The sequence below is a fragment of the Microcaecilia unicolor genome, chromosome 11 (assembly GCF_901765095.1).
Source record: "Microcaecilia unicolor chromosome 11, aMicUni1.1, whole genome shotgun sequence".
Taxonomy (NCBI): domain Eukaryota; kingdom Metazoa; phylum Chordata; class Amphibia; order Gymnophiona; family Siphonopidae; genus Microcaecilia; species Microcaecilia unicolor.
Window position 1 is genome coordinate 33,395,258 of NC_044041.1, and position 23,886 is coordinate 33,419,143.

Sequence of the window (23,886 nt, forward strand, 5' to 3'; positions counted from 1 at the left end):
GCATTTTATGTACAGATGGGGCGTGGCTGAGGGTGGGTCTATGACTGAGGGTAACTGGTCCTGATACCCTAGCCTACCAAGACTACAAGAGTGCAGTGCTTCAGTGCCTTGCAGTGAGCTTCAGAACGTTCGAGGTGGGATTTATTTATATAGATTAACTAGTTAAAGACTGCACAGGATATTTATAGGGTCATATCATCAAGTCATTGGCTCTCAATCTCCATCTGCTGGCAGGAGAGCTTAAACCAATGCGTCTTTACTGGTCTGGAAGAACTCAAGGAAAGAGAACTTGCAGGTAAGATCTAATTTCTCCTTTAAACTGTTTTTCATTTACTCTAATGCACAAATTTCTGGTAAAAAGTACTAGTGCTCTGTGTTCTGTTAATTAAACATAACCTTCTGTCCAAAGAAAAAATATACTGGTAGTTTAAAGCAACATTCTAAAACATCACTGTGTAATTCTGGTATCTGCTGAATGTATTTCTCCCCACTGATGTGTGTAAGAATGCTTTTGTGTGTCTTTTGTTAGCTCAAAAATAGATTTTCTCCCTTTTTCTTTTCACAGCATCCTCATGTATATAGCCCTGTAATACAGGGTAATGCTAGAATGATGGCACCGCCAGCACATACACAGCCTGGTTTAGTACCATCCTCAGCAACACAGTATGGTGCTCATGAACAGACGCATGCTATGTATGGTAGGAAACTTTTTACATCATGCAGAATTTAAATAAAAGTGGGCATGTGGATTCAGATCTGTGTACTGTGTGTACCTTCTGTGTATGTACACTGTTCTTTCAAGTGTATTTGAATTGAATATCTTTATAGGATTATACCATAGCAGCAATAAATTAATGCAAATGAATAAATAACAAAGGTCTATAAATCACTGAGCAGAATTCTAGTAGCTGAAGTGGTCCTGGAGAAAACTAGTCTTTTTAAGTAGTATGTTTCGACTGGACTCTCATGAGTTTTTGTAGGCCATGTGCTTTCAGGACCACGTGGGTTCCTTTCAGAAATGTAATATTGGAAGCTCTTTGTTCACAACATCTCATGTGAGCCAGTGAAAGGTAGGACTACCCGTTAATGTCCGGTTAATGAAGACATATACACAATTCAAAACAAAGGGCTTTCACATTAAATTATAGCGCATACATGAAGAAGGAGAAGCCTAATAATTTATTTTTTACTTTACCAGTGCAGTGTGAAATTTCTTTGTAGACTGCAGTACCAACAACTAATGTGGTACATGAGCTTTGGAGGTTGGACTCCTTCAGATGTGTTATATTTTATAATAATTATAAACAGATCATTGATATGCACATACTAAGATGCATAAATATTTTGTTGATTTCTGACTCTGACTTTAAGGTGCAGTAATTTCTTGGTTGCAAGTGAAATTGCTGGGGGGAATTCAAGTGGCAGTTACTGCTATAAACATGATTGACAGCCTGGTTGAATATAAAAGGTGCAAATATTTTTTATTCATTTTTGTTAGTGTTTGCTTTTTATAAGAATTTGGGGTAATTTTTATTTTATGATATATACTGTTTTAATTGTACTCCTCTTCGATACTTCATTACAGAAGCATAAGTGGATTATTCAATTACATAATAAACTAAAATATTATATAATAATGATTATGAAAATCAGTATTTTAACTTTTTAATCAAGCAGTTTTGTTAATGTACTTAGAAGCATTATGTAAACTTAATGGCTTTCTATTAGAAACACATGGACAATATAAAAAAAGCTGAGCTCCTAAATTTGTGCCCTACTTTCAAGTCAAATTTAGGAATCTAAGGGGGTGTTTTACTAATGATTAGCTCGTGTTATCTTCTGTGGGACCCATTTTATTCCTATGGGCCGTGCTGCAGATGATGTGCACTAATCTTTAGTAAAAGGTCACCTAAGTTTTCAGCTGAAAATACATCTTAATTTAGGAGCTTAAAAGTTATGCTAGATCCTAACTCTTTTTCCTCACTTTAAATCTTCCCCTGTTGCCACATACTTTTTATGCTCCTAAAATTTAGGAGTTTAGTGGGTAGTAATCAGCTTGTAATATCCAGATATATGTGCTGTCCTGGAAGTTAACCAAACACTAGCTGATATTCAGACTGGGGTCCCATTTAACATGGTGCATAAAGTGTGCTTAACTGGTTAGTGGACTGAATATCACCACTAATGGACTAAGTTGTGGCTCTGCCCCTGGACTTGCCCTAGCTTAGCCAGTTAGAGGATGGCCAGTTGGCGGTGATTATTCAGAGCTGTCCTGCCCAGTTAATCCCCTTTGAATATTTATTTATAATGACATTAGTATCCTGCATTATCCCAAATAGAGTTTAGGTTCAATGTGGCTTTACAGTCCAGACAATTTAGTACGTACATATTATAGCTATAAATCTTCTGATAAAGGAAAAATGTTGATTAAATCTTCTATCTTTGGCCATATGAAACTACACAAATTAGTTTATGAATTATTTTACAAGGTTGTATTGTCCAACAAATATCAAATTATAAGCAGTTATACAGGATAAAGCTTGAAACAACATTTTGCATAAAAGTGGATATTCCTATCTTCCATTATCTTTTTGCAGGAATGTTTTGAAAAGAAAAGTTTTTAATAATTTCCGAAAGCAATTGTACTCATGTACAGATCTAACAGCCCGTGGAAGACGATTCCGCCAATTAATACATTGATAGGAGAAACCAGGACTTGTTTTGTAAATAATCTTTTTACAATTAGGATGATGGAGAATTAGGAATTCTCTGGATCCAGGGATGGAATTACACGTAGGGAGGTCAGTCAAAGGGAGCATATAGTCAGGGGCCATACCATCGATAATTTGAAATACAAACACATAATTTGAAAAAAACCCTGACTTTGATCAGAAGCCAGTGTAATGAGTAAAGGAGTGGTGATGCCTTGTTAAATCATGAGACATTACATACAAGTCTTGCGGCAGTGTTTTGAGCCCTTAGTGGAATTTTGATTTTAAGAAGTCAGTTTAGGAGCATAACTGTCAAAGTTAGAAGCTTGAATCCTTTGAATGTCAGGCTCACAATTACTATGAAATAGAGTGTAGAGGTCAATTTTTTCAGCCACCGACATCGGACAGTAGGATATCATATTCTTATAATGTGAGCCCTAGAAAGAATCGTGTCCTAAGTTTCTAAATTTCCAAGTTTATAGTGGATTTGTTATACCCCATCTAGGCATCTGTGTTTATGAACTAGAAGTGAAAATTTTTTTTTTTTTTTGGGGGGGTGGGGGGGGGGGTGATATTTCAAACATGAGGACTGGGGGAATCCCATGAGATTGATCTGGGGTGAGGGGTAGTTGTTCAGCTCCCCCCCTCCCCTCCGGAGTTCAGAAAATGGGAGTGAGGCTCTGAAAGGTGTGTGTTGGTGACATTTGCATCCTGTGGTGTGGTGGCAGTGACATTATCACTGCAGGATCAAAATCTCCCATGGGCTATAGTTTGCCCACCGCTAGTATAAACAAAGTAAAATTTGATCATGAAACTTAGCATGTATTAACTTGTATGGTAACAAGTTTCCTTCTATAAAGCAAGATTTATTTCTGGGTATCAAATACACTAGGCATATATGTTCTACTTTAAATGTATCTAGAATGCATGCACTACTGTTGTTTCTTTAATCAGCAGAGAGCAGAGCATGCACATGTGAACTAAAACAGACATATACTAAAAGGAATGGGGAAAAAGCTATTGCCATGTAGGTCATATAGCTCTGTAGGCCCTATAGCTCAATGTCTTTAAGGTTTGTCATCATTGACATTAATTGCTACTAAGTAATTTGTTTACACTAATTCAAGTTACTTTATTTCATGCAAATGCACTGAGCTATAGCAAATATGATTTTTAATGTGCTGTTGGCAATCCCTTTCAAGATATATTTTTGTCACTTTCCTTGCTCTCTTCTTCCCCTTCTTTTCGGTCCACTGCATGTCAACTTACCAAATGGCAGCTTGGCAAACCCTGGGCACTGTGTTTTGGCCAGCAGAGAGAGCCACAGTAGCAGTAGTCATCTGTCCTCCCTATCTAGTTCTGTGTATAAGGTTTCAGAGTCTGTAGAAATTTATAATTATTTTTAAACAGTTCAAAGAATAGCAGAACACGTTTAATATGATAAAAAGGTTTTATTTGTGCCATACTGAAAAATTTCATTTTTCTTGAAATTAAAATATGTTTTGTATAGTTAAGGTTTTTTAAAAAGTTGGGCAATTTCTGCTCATGGTTTCTAGCTCATTTGGAGCAATAACTTTCCAGGTCTTCACTTGTAACCCCCTCTCAGTTCACTTTATTAGTCTATTCTCTGTAACATGTCCTCCAGCAGAGGCCACCTACATAAGTTCAGACACTGTGAGTAGTTGTTGCTTGATGACTAGGGTCCCAAGCCATTGGGTTGATTGTGGTTCAATCAGTCAGTCTCTATTTATATCCTGGCTCTCCACCAGAGTGCATAAAATAGTTTTAAAGCTCACTGTTCCAATGATGCAAGGGATCAACAGCAGCAATCCTTTTGCATCAATTTCCCTTGGAAAAAAAAGTTATATTGGGTTCCCAGTTGAGCCATTTTCACTATCTTGTTACAACCTTTGCCATTTTAGTACTTTCTCACATATATTTTCGTCTTGAGTGGTTTTTACATATTTGATAGCATTAAGTGAAAGTGTGGCATTGTTCCATTGATGTTCATATATGCATTATACATAGTGGTTGCACTGTATTACAGAATTAAAAGCTAGTTAAATCATGAAATTGTAGAGATCCAAGGACACCTTTGCTTTCATGAGTTTTTCTCAATAAAATTTATGTGATAGTATCTGCAAATGTATGCAATTGTGTAAAATTAACTTAAAACTGTTGAAGGAAATTTTCCTGAAGCATTTTTTTGCTTCATCACAAACCCTTTTTTTCTTTCATCTTTACCACATAATTATCTATATAATTCTTTCAAGAATTTGTATGTTTTTTAAAGAATTTATAGTATGATTCCATTACACAGGAAATGTATATATTGAGTGTGCTGGTTGGTTTCAGCAAGATTCAGAATTTAAACTGTGTAACAGAATATGTCATATAAATTTTGAAAATTTACCTTTCTTAATTAAGATAGATCTTATGAATCCTTGCTGCTTTATTTTGGAAAGTAAGTACCTGTGAAAAGAATTTATAGATCGGCTGCCCACTGTAGTTGATTAGTAGCAATGACAAAACATGCAGGAAGTCTCTGTTAATACTGTTAGAGCAACAAATTATAGTAGCTGTATATTTTTTCTTTAGCATGAGCTACGTAGTCATGCCATATGACTGGTACTTAAAGTACATTAAAAAATAAAAATAGGCAGCATTTTGTTTTTCAAAAATTATCATCTAGACATAGCATGTATTGGTTCAAATGAATTTTTAAAATGAACTTTGTTGCCTTTATATTTGTTTTGCGTTCTGTATTGATATAGTTTTATCTTTCATTGTAGCCATACCCGTCCTTGCTTGCGCTCTGAAATGCATTGTCACATTCTTTCATTTTGTAGTATGAATGTGTAATTCTCACTTTACTTCATTACTACATTACAAGGGTTGATAATATACTGATACCCATTTTTAAAAATAATATTCCAGATTTAATGTTTTGAAATATTTAGTATATTTTTGTATAGCATATACTGGGTGCACTGGGCTATAGGACCTCTTTTGTCAAGCTGCACTAGAGGTCACCGTGCAGCAATGGCTCCGTTGGCATTGCTACGTGGGAACTGCTAGAGTGGTTTGATAAGAGGCCTTTAATTAGCATAAGTTTAAAAGTTGTGAGCGGTATTGTCCGTCATGAATGTTTAATTCAAACTTAGCTCCTGGTCATTTGTGCATTTTATTTATTTAAAAAAAAAAAAAACAAAACCCTTTCCAGCAATGTCTGCAGTTCTCTAGGTAGGGTACAAAATACATGCACGATAAATTTGTTACAGTTTCTACTTAGAAATGGACACCTTTCATAAACCTTCATTATTTAATTGGCTTCACAAAAAATAACAAATATCAGAATAAAATTAAATCTTTATCTCTTGCTTGCATTGATTAAAAAAAGCTGGACTTTGATTCCTACTCGAGTTTATCTGGGCTAAGAAAACTGTAAATTCAGCCTTTACTGTTCTTTGAGAAGGAGAAATTATGTTCAAAATTTGTGTGAAAGAAGCAGGAGGAAACTACCTGTTTAAAAAAAAAAAAAAAAAGCCTGGATCTGGTTCAGAGTTTTTTGAAGGGTTTTTATTAGGAAATTTAAATGCATAGAGGTGAATGGTGGTTTCTAGAGAAATATGATAATCACTAGTAAAAAAAAGCCCCGTTTGTGATGCAAATGAAACGGTGGCTAGCAAGGTTTTCTTCTGTGTGCATGTGGGAGTGTGTGTGTCCCTGCCGTCTGCCCTCTCTCCCTTCCCCTGTGCTGTCTGTTCCCTCCCCCCTCGGAGTCGAGTCCTTCAGTGTTAAGTTTCCTGCTGTGCTATGTTTGTGTTACAGAGATAGTGAGGGCTTCTGCCCTCTCTCCCCTCCCCCCTCTGAGCCCTTCACTGTTACAGAGAGAGCGATTTGATTTCGTGCTTTGCTGTGTTTTCCTTCACTGTTTGTGTTACAGAGAGAGCAAGGGCGGGGCAGACACTCATGGGGAAACCGGATATCTCTCCCCCTTCACACTTCCGGCTGAAGGCTTCATTTAGAACGTTGGTGGTGCCTTTTATATATAGAGATTTTATACAGTGGGTTCTGCGGCAGTTAACATGTTAACAGGATTTGTGCACACTGTTAGGAAATAATCCTCTTGGAAAGCAATTTGAAATGAGTCTCCTTCCTCTTCACAAAAATAGAGTAAACCAAAGAGAGGAAAGTACGGGTGACCCTCTAATACAGCTCACACACATTTTTCTATGGCTATGACTCACCCCACCACAGAAAATGGGCGATCCCCAAGCAGCACAGACTAATCCTGTGAACCACCCACCCAGGCCGCGACTGCAAATGTGGGTTTTACGACCTCATTTGTGGTCATGCCCCTAATTTGGGCTCTGAAATGATACAGTAGGGGTTATGGTCCAGCTTAGTAGTATATGATAAAATGCTGTATACCCATGCAAGATTTTCATTATAGGAGGTTTTCAGACTGACTATCTGCCCTCCATCTTGGAACCACTGTTCCCAGACAACATGCATTGGTGATTCTCTGGAAGCCTTACTGTCCTGAAGATTGGAGGTTTGCCTCCTCTGAGGTGCATTCTCAGCACTGCACTTTGCTGGTAGGAACCACTGTCTTATCAGCAGCTGTCTTTCCTCTCTCACTGGGCCTGAACACACCAACAATACAGTATGCCTAAAATTAAACAGCTTCATTGGGCAAAAATGCAAACTGACATCGAGTGCCATATTAATACTGCACTATGACCTTAGCCAAGGAGGAGAGCACCAGGGTTGGCTGTACTTTTGAAATGGTACAGATAGAACTTAATTTGTAGACAAAAAGAAAGTGAAAACCTGGAGTAGGGATGGAGGATTACTGGGAGGAGGAGGGGTAGAGAGAATAGTGCCCTTTCTCTTTACTCCCTCCTCCTCCTCCTCTTCTTTGCCCTTGTAATCTGCCTCATCCATCCCAGGCTTCCAAGTCTCAACCCCCAATCCCTGGTGGTCTTGTGCCCCGCTCCCCACCCCATGATAGTACTAATTCCTCCTCCCTGAAATATTGTCCTCTCCAGCAGCCCTCCTCTCCCTCATTGGGAAGTAAGGCACTAGCCTTAAAGAGGAGCATCTGTGCCATAGGGTATAGGGATGGACTAGCTTCACTGCCTACTTTCCTCACCCTCAAGTAGGTGGAGTGGCGTGGAATTTAAAAGTATGGCTTTCTCAGGAAGAGAGGCAAAGGGAGTAGCACTGCATGACTTCTCTCGCTCACAGTTTTTCCTCTTCCACTGCATCTCTTCTCTTCCTTCTCAAATCCCCTCACTCAGGCCCCACAGTACTTTACACCCCCTTGCTCATTCTATTCCTCCTGATCTGCAGCTAACCCATAGGTTTTTCAATCCCCCTCCACGCACCCTCATTCATTCTTACTCTTCCCCTCCTCTCATTCTCTCCCTCCCTTATTTTTTCACTCATTCTCCCCCTCCCTCGAATGATCACCAAGGGTATTCTATTCTGGCACTTATATCACACTTATATCTACTCAGGAATCGTGGGTAACACAAAGTAAATCCTTAAGGTCAGCTAACTTGCCCTTAAGAGAGAAGCAGAAATCAAAGTTAAAATTTACTAATTAAGATAATAAAATTTACTAAACAAAAAGGTCTTTAAACCTTTACGAAATTGAAAATAATTTAAAAAAGACTAAGAGCCCTGTTTACTAAGCTGTGCTGTAGGCACGCAAACATTTTAGCGCACGCTAACAATAGAGAGACGCATTATATTCCTGTAGGTGTCTATCATTAGTGCACACTAATTTTTAGTACGCGCTAACAAGTTTGCACCTCTTAGTATACAGGGCCCCTAATCTGCAAAGGTACCATATTCCAAATCTTACGGGACATATAGCACGTGAAATGGACAGAAACCCCAAATATATAACTAAAACGAGAGCTTAGCCTCGAAGAAGAGAAAGCTAACAATTCAATAAGAGATAATGGGCAATTTCCTGAAATTAGTGGAGGAGTGGCCTAGTGGTTAGGGTGGTGGACTCTGGTCCTTTGGAACTGAGTTCGATTCCCACTTCAGGCACAGGCAGCTCCTTGTGACTCTGGGCAAGTCACTTAACCCTCCATTGCTCCAGGTACAAATACTACTACTACTACTACTACTACTATTTAGCATTTCTATAGCGCTACAAGGCATACACAGCGCTGCACAAACATAGAACATAAGTACCTGTATACAATATGTAAGCCGCATTGAGCCTGCCATGAGTGGGAAAGCGCGGGGTACAAATGTAACAAAAAAAAAAAAAAAAAATTATATACCCAACAAGCCACCTTAAACACCACCTGGGCTTCAATGGGCAACCAGTGCAATTTACACAGCAAAGCGGATGCCCGATCAAATGTTTTACATCTGTAGATTAATTTAGTCACTGTGTTCTGAAGAAGCTGAAGTTTATATAGAAATTTACTCCGTAATCCAGCATATAAAACACTATAATAATCAAGTTGGGACAGAGGAACCAGAAAAGCCAGCACGATTATCAGCAGCAGGCCAGAAATCTGGCTAGGACACAGCAGAAAAACCAATGGGCCTGACAGGCATTCTCCTTATCTCTTTGATGTTTCCTGGTTTCTGGCACAGCTGCCTCAGTTGTCCATGGAAATCATGCAGAAATCAAAGCCATGTGGCTGCTTCCTTTTTAAGAGTAAGCAGCTCTCATACTTTAGGCTCTGCTATATTGCCTCTCAGAGCTAAGGGGTGTGAGATGATCTGTGCCAATCCAAAGCTTTGCTCTGTTTCTCTGAGGGAGTGAGAACTGATTTTCACTGCCACCTCTGCTTTGCTTCCTCAGAGCCTACTAAAAGTGATGGAATGGTTTTCTGCATTATTTTACCTACCCATGGTAACAAACTATTGTAAGCCACACTGAGCCCGCAAATAGGTGGGAAAATGTGGGATACAAATGCAAATAAATAAATAAACAGATAAAGAGGCCAATTCACCCCCTTTTTGTGTCTTTGATTTGCATTGTCTGCTTTAAGTTCATGGGGGGAGCAACAGATGAAGAGGAGCTGGATTAGGGAGTAAAGTAGCTGTTCTCCATGCTCTTCCAGACTCACCCCTTTTCTCTGCTTTTCCCTAAAACAGAGCATCCCTGCTGCCATGGTTCTGTAAACAAGCCATTCCCCCAGAAATTAAGCCCTGGGTGCAGAAGTCTGTTTAAATGAACTTGCCAGTGTTGAGAAGCTCCTGGGAAATAATTTAGTGTCTTCTGTTTTTCTTTGGGTAACTGTGGTAAAGACATCTTATAATTTTATAAATGTAGGGACATGAGTGATGTTTCACACAATTTGTCATACTGTCATTTTCACCTGTGAAAGAAGGGTCAGGATGCAGCAGTAACTTTGATAGTTACCAGAACTTGTTTTTGAACAAAAAAAAAAAATTGATGGCCCTAACACATGTTGTGAAGACCACTGTAGAGATTTAATAAACCCTATGCATATCATAAAAGATACTTCTTGTTCAGTTAGGTTAAGTGCTGCTTTAAAAGTTGGTTATCTCTTCAAACATCATGAGGGTGTTAAGTAAAAGAGAAAATATATAAATTCAAACTTGTATTTAAATGTAATTTATTTTCCTTGGTGGTGGTTCTCTTACAGCATTCTTCTTAATGAGGTATGTGTTTTAAGTATTATAGGCACCTCTTAATCCTTCATAAAATATTTAATCCTGCTTTGTTGAAGCTTATTTGCATTTAAGTTCTTTAGTTGTCATTTTTTTTAGTCCTAATAGAACTAAAACTCTGATCATCATACCAATTATATTTGTTTGGTACAATTACTATCTTCATTTTAGATAGTCTTATGAAAACAAGTATGGGCCAAGTCTCAGTATGTAATTGTGTACTATTAGGAATACACAGAATTGATCTGGAACAGAAAACTTTATAGTAGATTGGACAGTTTTTCTCTTTTACTATAACACAGAGCTTTCCAAATTGTGCGTCAGAACCTTAAATGGGGTCCCAAACCCTCATTTGCGGTCGTGACCTTGGTGGGCTCTCCATAAGTACATCTCTATTGTATACCTCTGAGGGGGTCACACAGTATTTGGCTATGATCATGGGGTCACGGCCATAAAGAGATTAAGCGCTGATGTACCAGATACATGCTGAAGTTGGCTGAGATTGTTTTGAATTACTTAAATGTTTGTATCTATATACTGTAAAAATGCTCAAAAAGAGAACATTTTCATAATAGTTGATGCAACAATTCTTTGGCATCTATAATGAAACAATTCAAAGTTGCATAGAAGTATGCTAAAAAGAAAGATATTAAATATGTATCAACCTTTGCTTAACCATTGTATTTGGTAACTGCATATGGAAAAATAAGGCTAATTTACTTTTCTATTTCCAAATTCAGCGTGTCCCAAAATACCAAACAGCAAGGAGACAGGCCCTTCTTTCTACTTTTCCAGTGAGTTGTTTTGTTCTTGTTTTCTTTACCAGTAATTTCTCTTCAGTTAAGTTCATCAAACTTGTACACACAATATACAGCCATTGAAACATCTTTTAAAACAAATACTTGGCATGACCAGGTCTAAATCACCATATGTTATTTAAAAAAAAAAAAAAAAAAAGGCATTTGAAACGAATTTTCATTATAACAGTAGTTTTATTTACAGGAATTTGCTATATAACATGGTCAAGGTTGTCCAAAATTATGAGCACATCTTCTTCTTTATTTCCTTTTTTGCTCTATATTCTTTTGTTGACTAAATATAGTTTTTAAACATTTTTGGAATGAAAAATGTGCACTTTGTAGAAATAAAGTAAATGTATATCTGCTTTTATAAGTCTCCCTGAATCTACTTTTCAGTTGATTGTACTCTTTTTATTCTGTGTTGTTGCAAGGGGCTTAAGACAGATCTTCTCTGTTTCCATCACTATACACAGTTTACATGATGCGAGTATGATAAGTAGCAGCTTTCAGAGATTTCAAACATTCAGAAATTTATGTTTGGGCACTGTGCTCAAGGATGTGATTTCTTTGGTGGGTATAAATGGAATTAGTCACTTCAAACTGACTGTTATGTCATAGTATTTCCTTTCCTATATCATCCTCTTCCTCTTGCAGTGGTTCTTCAAACCATCTTCTGTCACAGATTAGGAGGGATCACAGCAGCTACTATGAGCTGCTTCTTGGCTTTAAATGTGCATAGTAACATTGTAGATGACGGCAGAGAAGGGCCAGCTAATTTGTCCAGTTGCGTTCCTCTCTCGTGCTTTGTTACTTTGGTTAAAACAACATGATTTCCTTTATTAAAATCAGTATCCGATCTCACCCATGTGTTTTACTCCTAAACCCTGTGCCTTCCACTGCCCTTTATATCTGTTCTCGGCATGTTTAAATTCCAGTACAGTACTGACCTCCACCATCTCCTCTGGGTGGATATTCCAGGCATTTTTTATCTTTTTGTTTGACTTTCATAGGCCAATAAAGTTAATACCTAGAACGACTCAGTTCATTACCCTTTTACCGAATGCTGTGGCGGTGCGCTGGTTTGCTGCATACCAAGGCCCCCCTTTACTGCCACCTAGATAAAGGAAATTATGGGCGAGGGACGGAAATGACCATGCAGTAAATGAAACGCAATGTGGCCATTTCCCAGGGAGTCCTTACAACCGCCTATTTAGGAGGCGGTGAGGGCTTCCACGCTACTCCAGTGGTAACCGCGTAACTGGGCAGTGATTACCGCTGGGTAAGCCCCGGCACAAAAAAGATTTTAAAAATCTGACATGCAGGAAATGGCATGTGTTGGGGGCATGTACTACTGCTGGGCTCCTGCAGTAGCACTGGTTTGGCATGTAGCAAGGTGGGATACGGGTACCGCCACTTTGTAAAAGGGGCCTTTAATGCATAAAATGTTCATATAAAATGTAGTGGTTATACAAGTATTCAAAGTGTGCTCTATAATGGTAAATACTAAGACAAAAAAAGTGAATGAGTTTTAAAAATAATTTATAAATAACTGTATGTCTAACCTAAACCAGATGATGAAAAAGCTAGATTACCAAAAGAAAAAAAAACAAACCCTGGAGCTCAATGTCTAAAACAGGCCTGTTTCTGACACAAATGAAACGGGCACTAGCAAGGTTTTCCTCGGAGTGTGTATGTTTGAGAGAGAGAGAAAGTGTGTGTGAGTGAGAGAATGAGTGAGAGAAAGACGGAGTGTGTGTGTGTTTGTGTTAGAGAGAGAGTGTGTGAGAGACAAAGTGTATGTGTGTGTGTGTGGGGCTCCGAGTTCCATGATCCCCCTCCTTCCCTCCCTCCCTCTCCTCCCCTCCGAGTTCCAGACCCCCCTTCCGTCCGAGGTGCAGGCCCCCCTTCCTCCCTCTCTCCCTCCGAGTTCTTGGCCCCCCCTTCCCTCCAAGTTCCATGCCCCCCTTTCCTCGGAGTGTGTATGTTTGAGAGAGAGAGAGAGAGAGAGAGTGTGTGTGGGTGAGAGATGGAGTGTGTATGTGAGAGAGAATGAGTGAGAGAGACAGACAGAGTGTGTGTTTGTGTCAGAGAGAGAGAGTGTGTGAGAGAGAGTGTATGTGAGAGACGGAGAGTGTGTGTGTGTGAGAAAGTGAAGCCTTGAAGCATTCGTGCGCTCTCTAAGGCTCCATCTCCTCAACTGACAACATGTAGTTCCGGAACGTTGCAGGAATGCTTCAAGGCTTGAAGGCTTCACTTTCTCGGCTTCAGAATGTTGGAGGTGCGTTTTATTATCTCTCTATATAAAACGCACCTTCATCGTTCTAATGAAGCCTCACTTTCCCAACATTCTAAAAGTGAGGCGGTTTAGATCGCTTTTCGTCCATGAGTGTCTGCCCTGCCCACGCGTCAAACGTGATGACGTCGAGGGTGGAGCAATGATACCCACCGTATCCAGCACGGACGCACCACACAAAACCATGACCCAGGCAGGGGGAGGAGTAGGACTCCTCCCCCTGCCTACGAATCAGCTGTTAGTGCCCCCCCCGGCGCATCACACAAGCCCCTCCCCCCAAGCACATAGCTCCCCAGGAATCTGTAGAACCACGACACAAGAAAACAAAACAAAAGCGGAAAAAAGAAGCAGTCACTGAATCGCTGAAACCCCCCCCCCCCCCCCCCCCCCCCCCCCCCCCCGAACACCGGTGCAGGCAGTGAAGCTCTCGCCTGGTTCCTCGCAGTGACTTATTTTTTCCCTCCTATCCTTATTGTGTTGCTTCTACCGGGTGTCTTTGTATTCTAAATGGTCGGGTAGCAGGTACGGCGGAGGACTGTCACTGGATGATAGATGAAGAATTGTTTTCATGGATTCGTCTGGGAAGAATACTAATGATTGCACACTACTACTACTACTGAATCAATGTGAGCTTGGAGCGCTGCCAGGCAGGGTTAGAAATGACACAGCTTCCCCTCGACATGCGATGCTGCAGCGCGGGCAAAGTTAGGAGGAGGTGGGTTCAGATCGGCGCCGATCGCATAGGCCTGCCTTCTCCGGGACACCGGGTGTACGTAGCAGATTGGGAAAGACTTAACATGATCCTAAAAGAAGCAACGCCTCCTCCCCTCCTCCAACAGCAAGCAAACCAGCCGAGCAAGCTCGCTCGTGAAGTGTTAACGTTGATGTGGCAGTAAAAGGGTTAAGGGCTGCAGTCGCTGAGATGGTACCATTGTGTTTCTGAGGGGGAGACTGGAGAAAAAAACACAGATTTGTTTTACATTCAGTGTGTATTTTTCATGTTAAAAGTCATGGCAGAGTGTTGAGTGGTGGTTGTTTGTGAAGTGCAGAATTCCATGTGCTGCCTTAAACTGAGGGTTTGGTTGGCTTTTTAGTTGTCCAGTTCGCACTTCTCTTTGCTGCGGTTCTGCTTCCTTGGGAAGTTGTGTGCATGGTAAAGCACTTTCAGCACTGCTTTTGCACTTAACCTGCAGTTCACAAGACAACATTTTTGAAAACTTTCTTGCCTTTTACCATATGTTTACAAAGATTTAATTAGTTGAAAGGAGTATTGTCAATTCTTTTCTTTACTGACTGAGGTATTTCAGGAATTAAATGCAATCTCTTTTCTTCACACACACTCACTATCGGACTCACACAGTCTGTCTCTCTGTCTTACACACATTCTCACACAAACACTCTGTCATAGTGACCACCCCTGTGGTCCTGCACACACACACTCTCACATCAGACGGAAGGAGAGCAAGGGAAGGAGGGGGTCATGCAACTCAATTCCACACACACACTCTCTATCTCTCTATCACAAACACACAGACACACTCTTTCAATCCCTCTGTCTCACTCTCACACACACTCACTCTCGGATTCACACAGTCTGTCTCTCTGACTTACACACACACACACACACACACACACACACACACAAACACTGTCTCTATGACCACCCCTGTGGTCCAGCACATACATTCTCTCACCACAGATGGAATTAGAGCAAGGGAAGGAGGGGGTCATGGAAATCAGTTCCACACACACACACTCTGTATCTCTCTCTCTCACAAACATACAATCTCTATCACACACACACAGACACGCTCTTTCAATCCCTCTGTATCACTCTCACACACACTCACGGACTCACACAGTCTGTCTCTCTGTCTTACACACACACTCACACACACAAACACTCTGTCTCAATGACCGCCCCTGTGGTCCTACACAGGGCCTCCTCCTTCCTCATTATACACCCTTCACTATTACTCCATCTCATTACAATAATTTAATATTAAATATTTGGTTAACAAAAAACAACTAATCAATATAACCTTGCTAGTGCCCGTTTCATTTCTAACATAAACGGGCCTTTTTCACTAGTATAGGATATTACCTAAAAAGCTGTAATAAGAACAGTTTGATAAGTAGATACATGTTTAGTCCAGAACAAATGATAAAAGTGAATAGCTTAACAAAAAATTTAAATATTGAATATAAAAAATATAGCTACACAATAAATCCATTTATATTTAGATCATTTTTATTGATGACAAATATAATACAAATCAAACCACAAGTACCAAAGCAATCAACAGTCATCAGGAAAAAATATTTTGGAAGAAACTCTTCCCCCCCCTCCCCGAGTACCACATGTTCAAAGCTTGAAACCATTATCAGAAGGCCTATATTCTTATGACCCTCTGAAAATAAAAAAAAAACAAAACAGAGATTCAATGGCCACATCAGGATCCCTAAGGCCTTTCAAAGAGAGTTCAGCACCCTACTATGAGCTCTGGGTGACAAGGATTGTATTTAGTTATCTGATATTAATATACACACTGTAACGTATATTCAAAGAAGAAACATAATGAGATAATTGGCAATATGCAAAAATGTTTTGCACACGTGTCAAGGCACCATTCCTCAGCTGAACTATCAGCTTTATTTTACCATCATTTCCCAACATATGACTATACCCCAAAGCCGAAACGCCCCATTATCCTGACTGAATGAAACATTACCTTGAATAGGAAGGGGATCCAAAACTTCAGCTGATATTCCCCAATATCTTGTAAGCTCCTTCTAAAAGGCACATAGGGGATGAAGTAGAATACTGTGTTTCGCTCTAGGAGGGAACAAATTTGCTTGTGTGTGAAGCAAATAGCTCAAATGCCAAGGTTGAAAGTAATTTTGATTCAAAAGTAAGAGTGTATAATCTCGCAATTCTAAGATCCAGTTAGCCAAATGTTGGAGCAAACAAGCCTGATTATATTTTTTAATATCTGGCAGATCCATCCCTCCCATCTAACAAGAGCCTATCAACAATCAGAATGGTGTTTTGGGTTTAGAGCCTCCACATAAAAATTTGGTTTGAAACTTCAGCATTGTCCTTAAATCTTTCTTCTGAGGTTTCAAGGGCAATATTTGCAATATATAGAGCCAACATGGAAACTCCATCATTCTAAACAACTGAATCCTACTATGCAGACTAAGAGGAAGGTGTCTCCAGCTGAACAATGCTTTAGTTATCGTGTGAAATAAATGGTCTACATTCAAGTGATCTGGGAAGTATCCATAGTCAACTGTATGCCAAGATACCGAAATGCATGTTGAAATAACCCTGCCATGTTCTAACGATATGGTCCTGGGAGGCTAGTACTAATTATATGGTAAAATTCAGTTTAAAACCCAAGTAATCGACACACTCCTCAAAAGTTTCCATCAGAGCTGATAAAGATGTCCGAGGATAATGATATGGACCAGAAGGTCTTCAGCAAAAGCTGAGATTTTAAATGTGGTATTAATTAGAGCCCCCGGTATCTCTGGGTGTTTTTTTTTTTAAATCTTGAATGAGGGGGAGCTGCATCAAACTTACCAAGCTAACAAAGTGCTTTCTTGACCAGTTCCAGCCAGTTTAGCGAGCAGGTTATTCAGTGGGAGCTGCTGGCTTTTTTACCATTTGCAGCAGCAGACAATGGGAATCACATGTTAATGTATTCAAAGAAACTGTTTTAGCATTCAAATGTGCATTCTGAGGGATGCACATCCGTTCCTGAGCGATGCACAGAAAGGACCACCCACCTTTAATGACAGACATTTTATGGGAGGTCTGGAACAGCCATAGCAGAGGTTGGGAGCTGTTGGTAGTGGCTTGAAAGGTTTGAGAGCTGAACTGGAAGAAGAGTGGCTGTTTTACAGAGCAGTGGTGGTGGACAGACAGATGGGGAGGCAGAGAGGGCTGGAGCCAGGCCGGAGCCCTAACATGACTGACTACATCCCGCTGCAGTCTGCTGATCAGACAGTGGAGCCCCAGTCATGGGCAGTCATGGCAGTCTCCTACAGGCTCTGGTGGGGGGGAGGAAAGCCGCTCCTTCCCACTACTGCTGCTTCTCGGCCTCTCTTGCAGGCTTGGGCGAGGGGAGGAAAGCAGCTTCCTCTTGCTGCTGCTTTGGTTGCCTGACTACTGCCTCAGCACAATGCTGGGGGGGGGGGGGGCGGGCCTCATGTGCTAATAGCATTCCCTCACCATATTTCGGGCCCCGGCCAGAAGGGAATACACATTTGCTGCTGCCCGTCTCTCCAGGTGAGGCTCTACGTGGGGAGGATGAGAAACCTTCCAAGGCTGTTCGAGGGGAGATCTTCCATGAACTGGGGGGGGAATTATTCACAGCTAACTCCAGTTTTGGAAAAAAAACACAAGCTACACAGCTTGTATGCGTGTATGAAAGCCGTGTGCAGTATGAGCATGTGCAGAGCAGCCACACTTAGGGATTGACTTCGCATGCCCTGGCAGCTTTCCCTACCGAGTTGCACAGTAAAAGTTTGTGCAGTTCATTTGCATAGCATTTCTTTTGTGAATCGCCTGCACGGTAAAAGTTTGTTCAGTTCATTTACTTAGGATTTCACGAATCACCTACTATTGCCACCTCGGTAATTTTTATCGGGGTGGAAATAGCGGGTGATTTTTTTCCGGGGACATAAGTGCAACAGCCCCTGAGTGAATCCCAAGCAAACACAAAAAGAAGCGGTGAAAGAGAGCAGCCCTGTCAAGTACCTCTATGAAATGGATAAAGGATTAGAACAGACACCATTAACATTGATAATAGCTTGTGGATTGGAATATAAAACTCCCACTACATCTGCAAAGAAACCTTGTATTTTATTTGTATGTCATACGTTTTTAGAACTGTAAACAAAAAATCTCATGAGACTCGGTCAAACGCCTTCTCAGCATCAAAGCTAGTGAGCAGAGAAGGTGTTTGTTGATGTTGAACCTACTCTGTAGAGGCCAAGATTGCTCTAATATTTTTAGTTGCCGTGTGACTCCTCACAAAACCAACCTGGGACTCATCAACCAGGAAGGGCAGGACTCGTGCAAGGCAGTTTGACAAGATCTTGTTTAACAGTTTACTCTCCTAGTTTGAGTGAAATAGGTCTGTAGGAAGAGGGATTTAATAAAACAATTATCTGGGCTAATTGTAAGGAAGCCGGGCATCTGTTTTGTATCGATGATCAGTATACATGCATACCAAACATTATCCCACCGCTGAGGAGAGAATTTTGTAAAATTTGGCCCTGAACATATTTGGTCCCGTTGCTTTGCCCATAGCACTTTGTTGAATGGTAAGTTGAACTTCTTCCAATGTTATAGGAACATTTATGAGCGTATCTTGCGATACAGATAACCGGACATATGTTCAGCAGGACCATAAAGAGTCTCGTAATAGTTTTTAAAGATCTTATTAATTGCTACAACAGAATGTATTCTTTGTCCTCTTATCTCCCATAAATTGTAAAACTTTTTTAGGGCCCATCCTAGTATTGACCAAATGTGAGAAGTTTTCCACTCTTGTTCCCATGTACATACAGTTGGTGTTTGTAATAAGACATTGATTTAATCACTCTAGGGGATTATTTCATTGAGCTGAGTTTGAGAAGTAAGTAAAGCTGTCTTATTTTGAGCCGACAGGTTGGCACAAAATTGAACCCACTTCTGACGGACTTGTGCTTCTAAGCGCAAAATATTCCTATCCCTCAATTTCATTTTATATTTACTATAAGCTGTAGTTCACCAATTTAGATACACTCTGTTATCAAACACATTTGGTGCATAAAAGTTGCATAACAATAAAGGCTGATATGCAGTTGTAAACAGCGGTCACATATCTACCCTCCGGTCCCTGACTAGTTTTATGAATCTGTATATCTGAATCCATATGGAATAGTATAAGGACACCTACCTTTCGTTGCATCGCTGGAGAATCTACCATATCACCCACTCACCTCTTCTGAAATTTCCTATACTCTACTGAGGATAAGTGGGTTTCTCCGAGGACAAGCAGGCTGCTTGTTCTTACACTTGGGTCGACGTCCACGTTGGCCCAGGATCTGAAGTTTTTGCCAGCAAAATCTCAAAAAATCTTCCAGAGTCTTCTGGCGCGCATGCGCGGACTGGTTTCCCACGTGTCGCATGAAAAAGTCTTCGGTGCTTATTTTCTCCGTGTCTGAGGTGACACGGCTTTCGTTTTTCGATGTGTTCCTCTCGGCCCAGGAAGAGTCTCTGCACGATTGTTTATACTTTTCTTCTTATTTTATTTCGTCTTTCTACAAAAATTTTAAAAACAAAACTAGAGTAGTTCCTTAGTTTAGTCACTAGTTTTAAGTTTCTTTTCGCTGCGGCCATCTTTCCCTTTTTTGTGCCTTTTTAATTGGCATAATCGCGTCCTTTAATTTCGCAGATGCCGTTTTTCCGTCCATGTCATCGAGGACACCCAGCGGCTTGAAGCGTTGGTACTCGGTGCAACTGGACCATCTCAGGTACCAACCCCCAAGCGTGGTTTTTCCAGTGCCTTGGGCCCGATCATCTTCCAGCTGCCTGTAAGCTGTGCCCTTTGGTGAAAAACAGATCCAAGTGTCTCGTGAGGCTCACCGAGAAAAACTTGTTGCTGATCGGTCCGGTCCATCGACATCGGTACCAAGGTCGGTGATGTCGAGGGAAGCATCGTCTTCGAGAGCACAGGTAATGGCTGCCGAACGACCACATCGTGGTGGGCGCAGCGAGGCATCGAGTGGGTCTCCACCTGTCTCGAGGCCTATTGCTATTCAGGCCCCCACCGAGGAGACGTGAGGATTCCACGTCCTCTTCGGTACTGAGGAGTCTCAATGACAGGCATCGAGCAAAGGCTAAGAAGCACAGTCATCGATCTCCTATGCACGCTACCGAGGGATTTGGCACTGGAGAAGCGTCGGCGCCGAGAGGACCGCTCACCCTCTATACAGGAGTTGCCGATGTGTCGGTCTTCTGGCAGCCTGGTACCGGCTCTCAAGCCCTCATAGATTCTGCCACCAGCCCTGCAGCCTTTTCGGATGGAGGCTCTTGATGAGCGCATCAGGGCCCTTCTTCCAGAGCTTCTGGAGGGATTGCTGTGCCAGTGTGCCTCGGTGCCAGGGGTGCTTCACCATCTGTTGAAGCAACATCTGGTCCTTCGCCTGTGGTGAGGTCCCCGACCTCGGTGCCGCTTGCGACATCTGCGTCGGCTGCCACCCGGGTTGACTCTCCTTCGACGTTGGCGGAGGAAGCTTCGCCGCAGTACAGGCACTCTCCACCCTTCTAAAGGTCAGTGCGATCGAACCCGTTCCACCAGGGGAAGAAGGGCTGGGATTCTATTGCAGGTACTTCCTTGTGCAAAAGAAAACAAGGGGAATGCGTCCCATCCTAGACCTAAGGGCCCTGAACAAATTCCTAGCCCGAGAAAAGTTCAGGATGGTTTCACTCAGCACCCATCTCCCCATGATTCAGGAAAAACGATTGGCTATACTCTCTGGCCTTAAAGGATGGCTATACTCGCATCTTGGTGCTCCCAACTCACAGGAAGTACCTTCGATTTTGACTGGGAACGCGGCACTTTCAGAATTGTGTACTGCCCTTTGGTCTTGCGTCTACGCCCAGGGTTTTCACAAAGTGCCTGGCAGTTGTCGCAGCATCGCTACGCAGACTGGGACTGCATGTGTTCCCTTATCTCGACAATTGGCTGGTGAAGAGCACATCGGAGGCAAGCGCTCTACAGTCCATGCGGATGACTATTGGAGTGCTAGAGCTACTGGGGTTCGTGATCAGTTATCCCAAGTGCCATCTCGTTCCAGTTCAAACATTGGAGTTCATTGGAGCTCTGTTGGACACATGCACTTCTCAAGCTTATCTTCCCCAGGCAAGGGCAGACAATCTCCTGGCCTTCGTGTCCATGGCTCGAGCGTCTCAACAGATCACAGCGCGGCAGATGTTGAGACTCTTAGGACACATGGCTTCCACAGTTCATGTAACTCCCATGGCATGTCTACATATGAGATCAGCTCAATGGACTCTAGTTTCCCAGTGGTGTCAGGCTACAGGGGATCTAGAGGATGTCATCCATCTCTCCACCGACTTTTGCAGTTCCCTTCAGTGGTGGACTATTCCAAATTCCTCAGCTGGACGTCCATTCCAAATTCCTCAGCCACAAAAAGTGCTGACGACGGATGCATCCTTCCTGGGGTGGGGGGGTGCTCATGTAGATGGACTTCACACTCAGGGAGCTTGGTCCTTTCAGGAAAAGGGTCTTCAGATCAACTTCCTGGAATTACGAGCGATCTGGAATGCTCTCAAGGCTTTCAGAGATCGGCTGTTCAACCAAATCATTCTGATTCAGACAATCAGTTTGTTATGTATTACACCAACTAGCAGGGGGACACCGGATCTCGCCCTCTGTGTCAGGAAGCCGTCCGGATGTGGCTTTGGGCGCGCCGTCACGGCATGTTTCTCCAAGCCACGTACCTGGCAGGTGTAAACAACAGTCTGACCGACAGGTTGAGCAGGATCATGCAACCTCATGAGTGGTCGCTAAACATGGGCTGTGTCCACAAGATCTTCAGAGCGTGGGGCACCCCCTCGGTGGATCTTTTTGCCACTCAGCTCAATCACAAAGTCCTTCAATTCTGTTCCAGACTTCAGGCCCACGACAGACTAGCGTCAGATGCCTTTCTCCTGCATTGGGGGACAGGTCTTCTGTATGCATATCCTGCCATACTGCTAGTAGGGAAGACTTTGCTGAAATTCAAGCAAGACCGGGAAACTATGATCCTGGTTGCTCCCTTCTGGCCTCATCAGATCTGGTTCCCTCTTCTGGAATTGTCCTCCGAAGAACAGTGGAGATTGGAGTGTTTTCCGACCCTCATCACCCAGAACGAGGGGTCGCTTCTACATCTCAACCTCCAGTCTCTGGTTCTCACGGCCTGGATGTTGAGAGTTTAGAAGTGGCCTCTTTAGGTTTTTCAGAGGGTGTCTCCCGAGTCTTGCTTCCAGAAAAGATTCCACAAAAAGGTGTTATTCTTTTAAATGGAGGAGGTTTGCCATCTGGTGTGACAGCAAGACCCTAGATCCTCTTTCTTGTCCTTGTCGACCCAAGTATGAGAACAATCAGCTTGCTGTCCTCGGAGAATACCTGCTACAGGTATGTATCTTTGATTTCCTGTAGCATGACAATATCTGCGCCTTGTTTCTTATGTGTTTGCAGAATTTTTTGTCTTTTAGTAGTTGAAGTCATCCTTCCCACATTTTAGGATATAATTTTAAGGGATGTCATTTTGAGGTCTCTTTGGTTCTACCAAAGGAACCATGATAATTATAGGAGAGACGGTCCCAGCCATCGACCTCCCTGGAAATGCACCCCCCGGATCCCAGCAGGTAATGGCCTGTAAAAGGATCCTGATGTTGTAAAACAAAAAATGCCAAAAAAAAACCCCCAAACCCTGCATTGACAGTCAAGTAAGACAATAATGTAATATACCAAATAAAGAGATAGAGAGACATCAAAGAATCAACAAAGGCAAAATAAATACCAACCTAAAAAATAATATACATGAAAAAGGTCCCCCCACCCCAAAAAGGTCACAAAGAACCATTACTCTCCCCATTTCAAATAACCCTTCCCTAAGAACATAACTTGATGTCCTCCTTAGGACTATGGACAGCATGAAGTTTACCTTCCCTTAATCCCTCCCACTCCCCCCCTTGTTTCTGAATGTGAAATATAAGATGCAGATAGGCATACTGCCCCAGATTTGAAACATCGGTGAAGCCCACAAACTTAACAAAACAAGCAAAAAGTTGAAATGAAATATGTTCCAAAGTAGAAAATTCCTGTGCCTGCCGAGCATAGCATCAAGCAGAACTGAAAAACAACAAAGGTCCCACTAGGGGTAGCATCAGAGTCCAAAACAATAAGAGAAATCATAGCCTCTGTGAGAACCAATGTTTCTGAACCCTATGCCCAGGCAAAATGCAACAATTAAGCAATCATTGTTCCACCCAAGATGGAAATTTAGCTTCCCACAGAAGGAGCTCATGTAGCATACAACATAAGACATCTCTTTTTGATAGCTCAAATTTCCATGCTCTGATCCTTTCCTTTTTTACTTCCCGCCTTGATTACTGCAATGTTGTTTATGCAGGTTTACCACATTCCACTTTGTGGAAGTTACAAACACTTCAAAATACAGCCATCAGGTGGTTATGCATGCTCATCAATCAGACCACATCTTGCCCCTGTTGAAAAAATATCATGGGCTTCCCATTGAAAAAATGGATTATATATATAAAGTTGGGTTGCTTACCTTTAAGGCTTTTTGAATTGGCGTTCCTGATTACCTTTCATGCTTG

The 23,886-nt window shown here is 41.7% G+C and overlaps 1 protein-coding gene across 7 annotated transcripts in view; it reads left to right on the forward strand.

Moving 5' to 3' along the window:
• The window catches only part of ATXN2 (ataxin 2), a 401,010-nt gene that overhangs the window by 292,946 nt on the left and 84,178 nt on the right, over positions 1 to 23,886 (forward strand). For 5 of the 7 annotated variants that reach the window (XM_030217312.1, XM_030217315.1, XM_030217310.1 and 2 more), the window contains 2 exons: positions 566 to 698; positions 11,129 to 11,182. In XM_030217312.1, the coding sequence (XP_030073172.1) occupies positions 566 to 698; positions 11,129 to 11,182 (187 nt within the window). The remainder of the gene's footprint in view (positions 1 to 565; positions 699 to 11,128; positions 11,183 to 23,886) is intronic. The other 2 variants (XM_030217313.1, XM_030217314.1) reach the window with 1 other exon arrangement.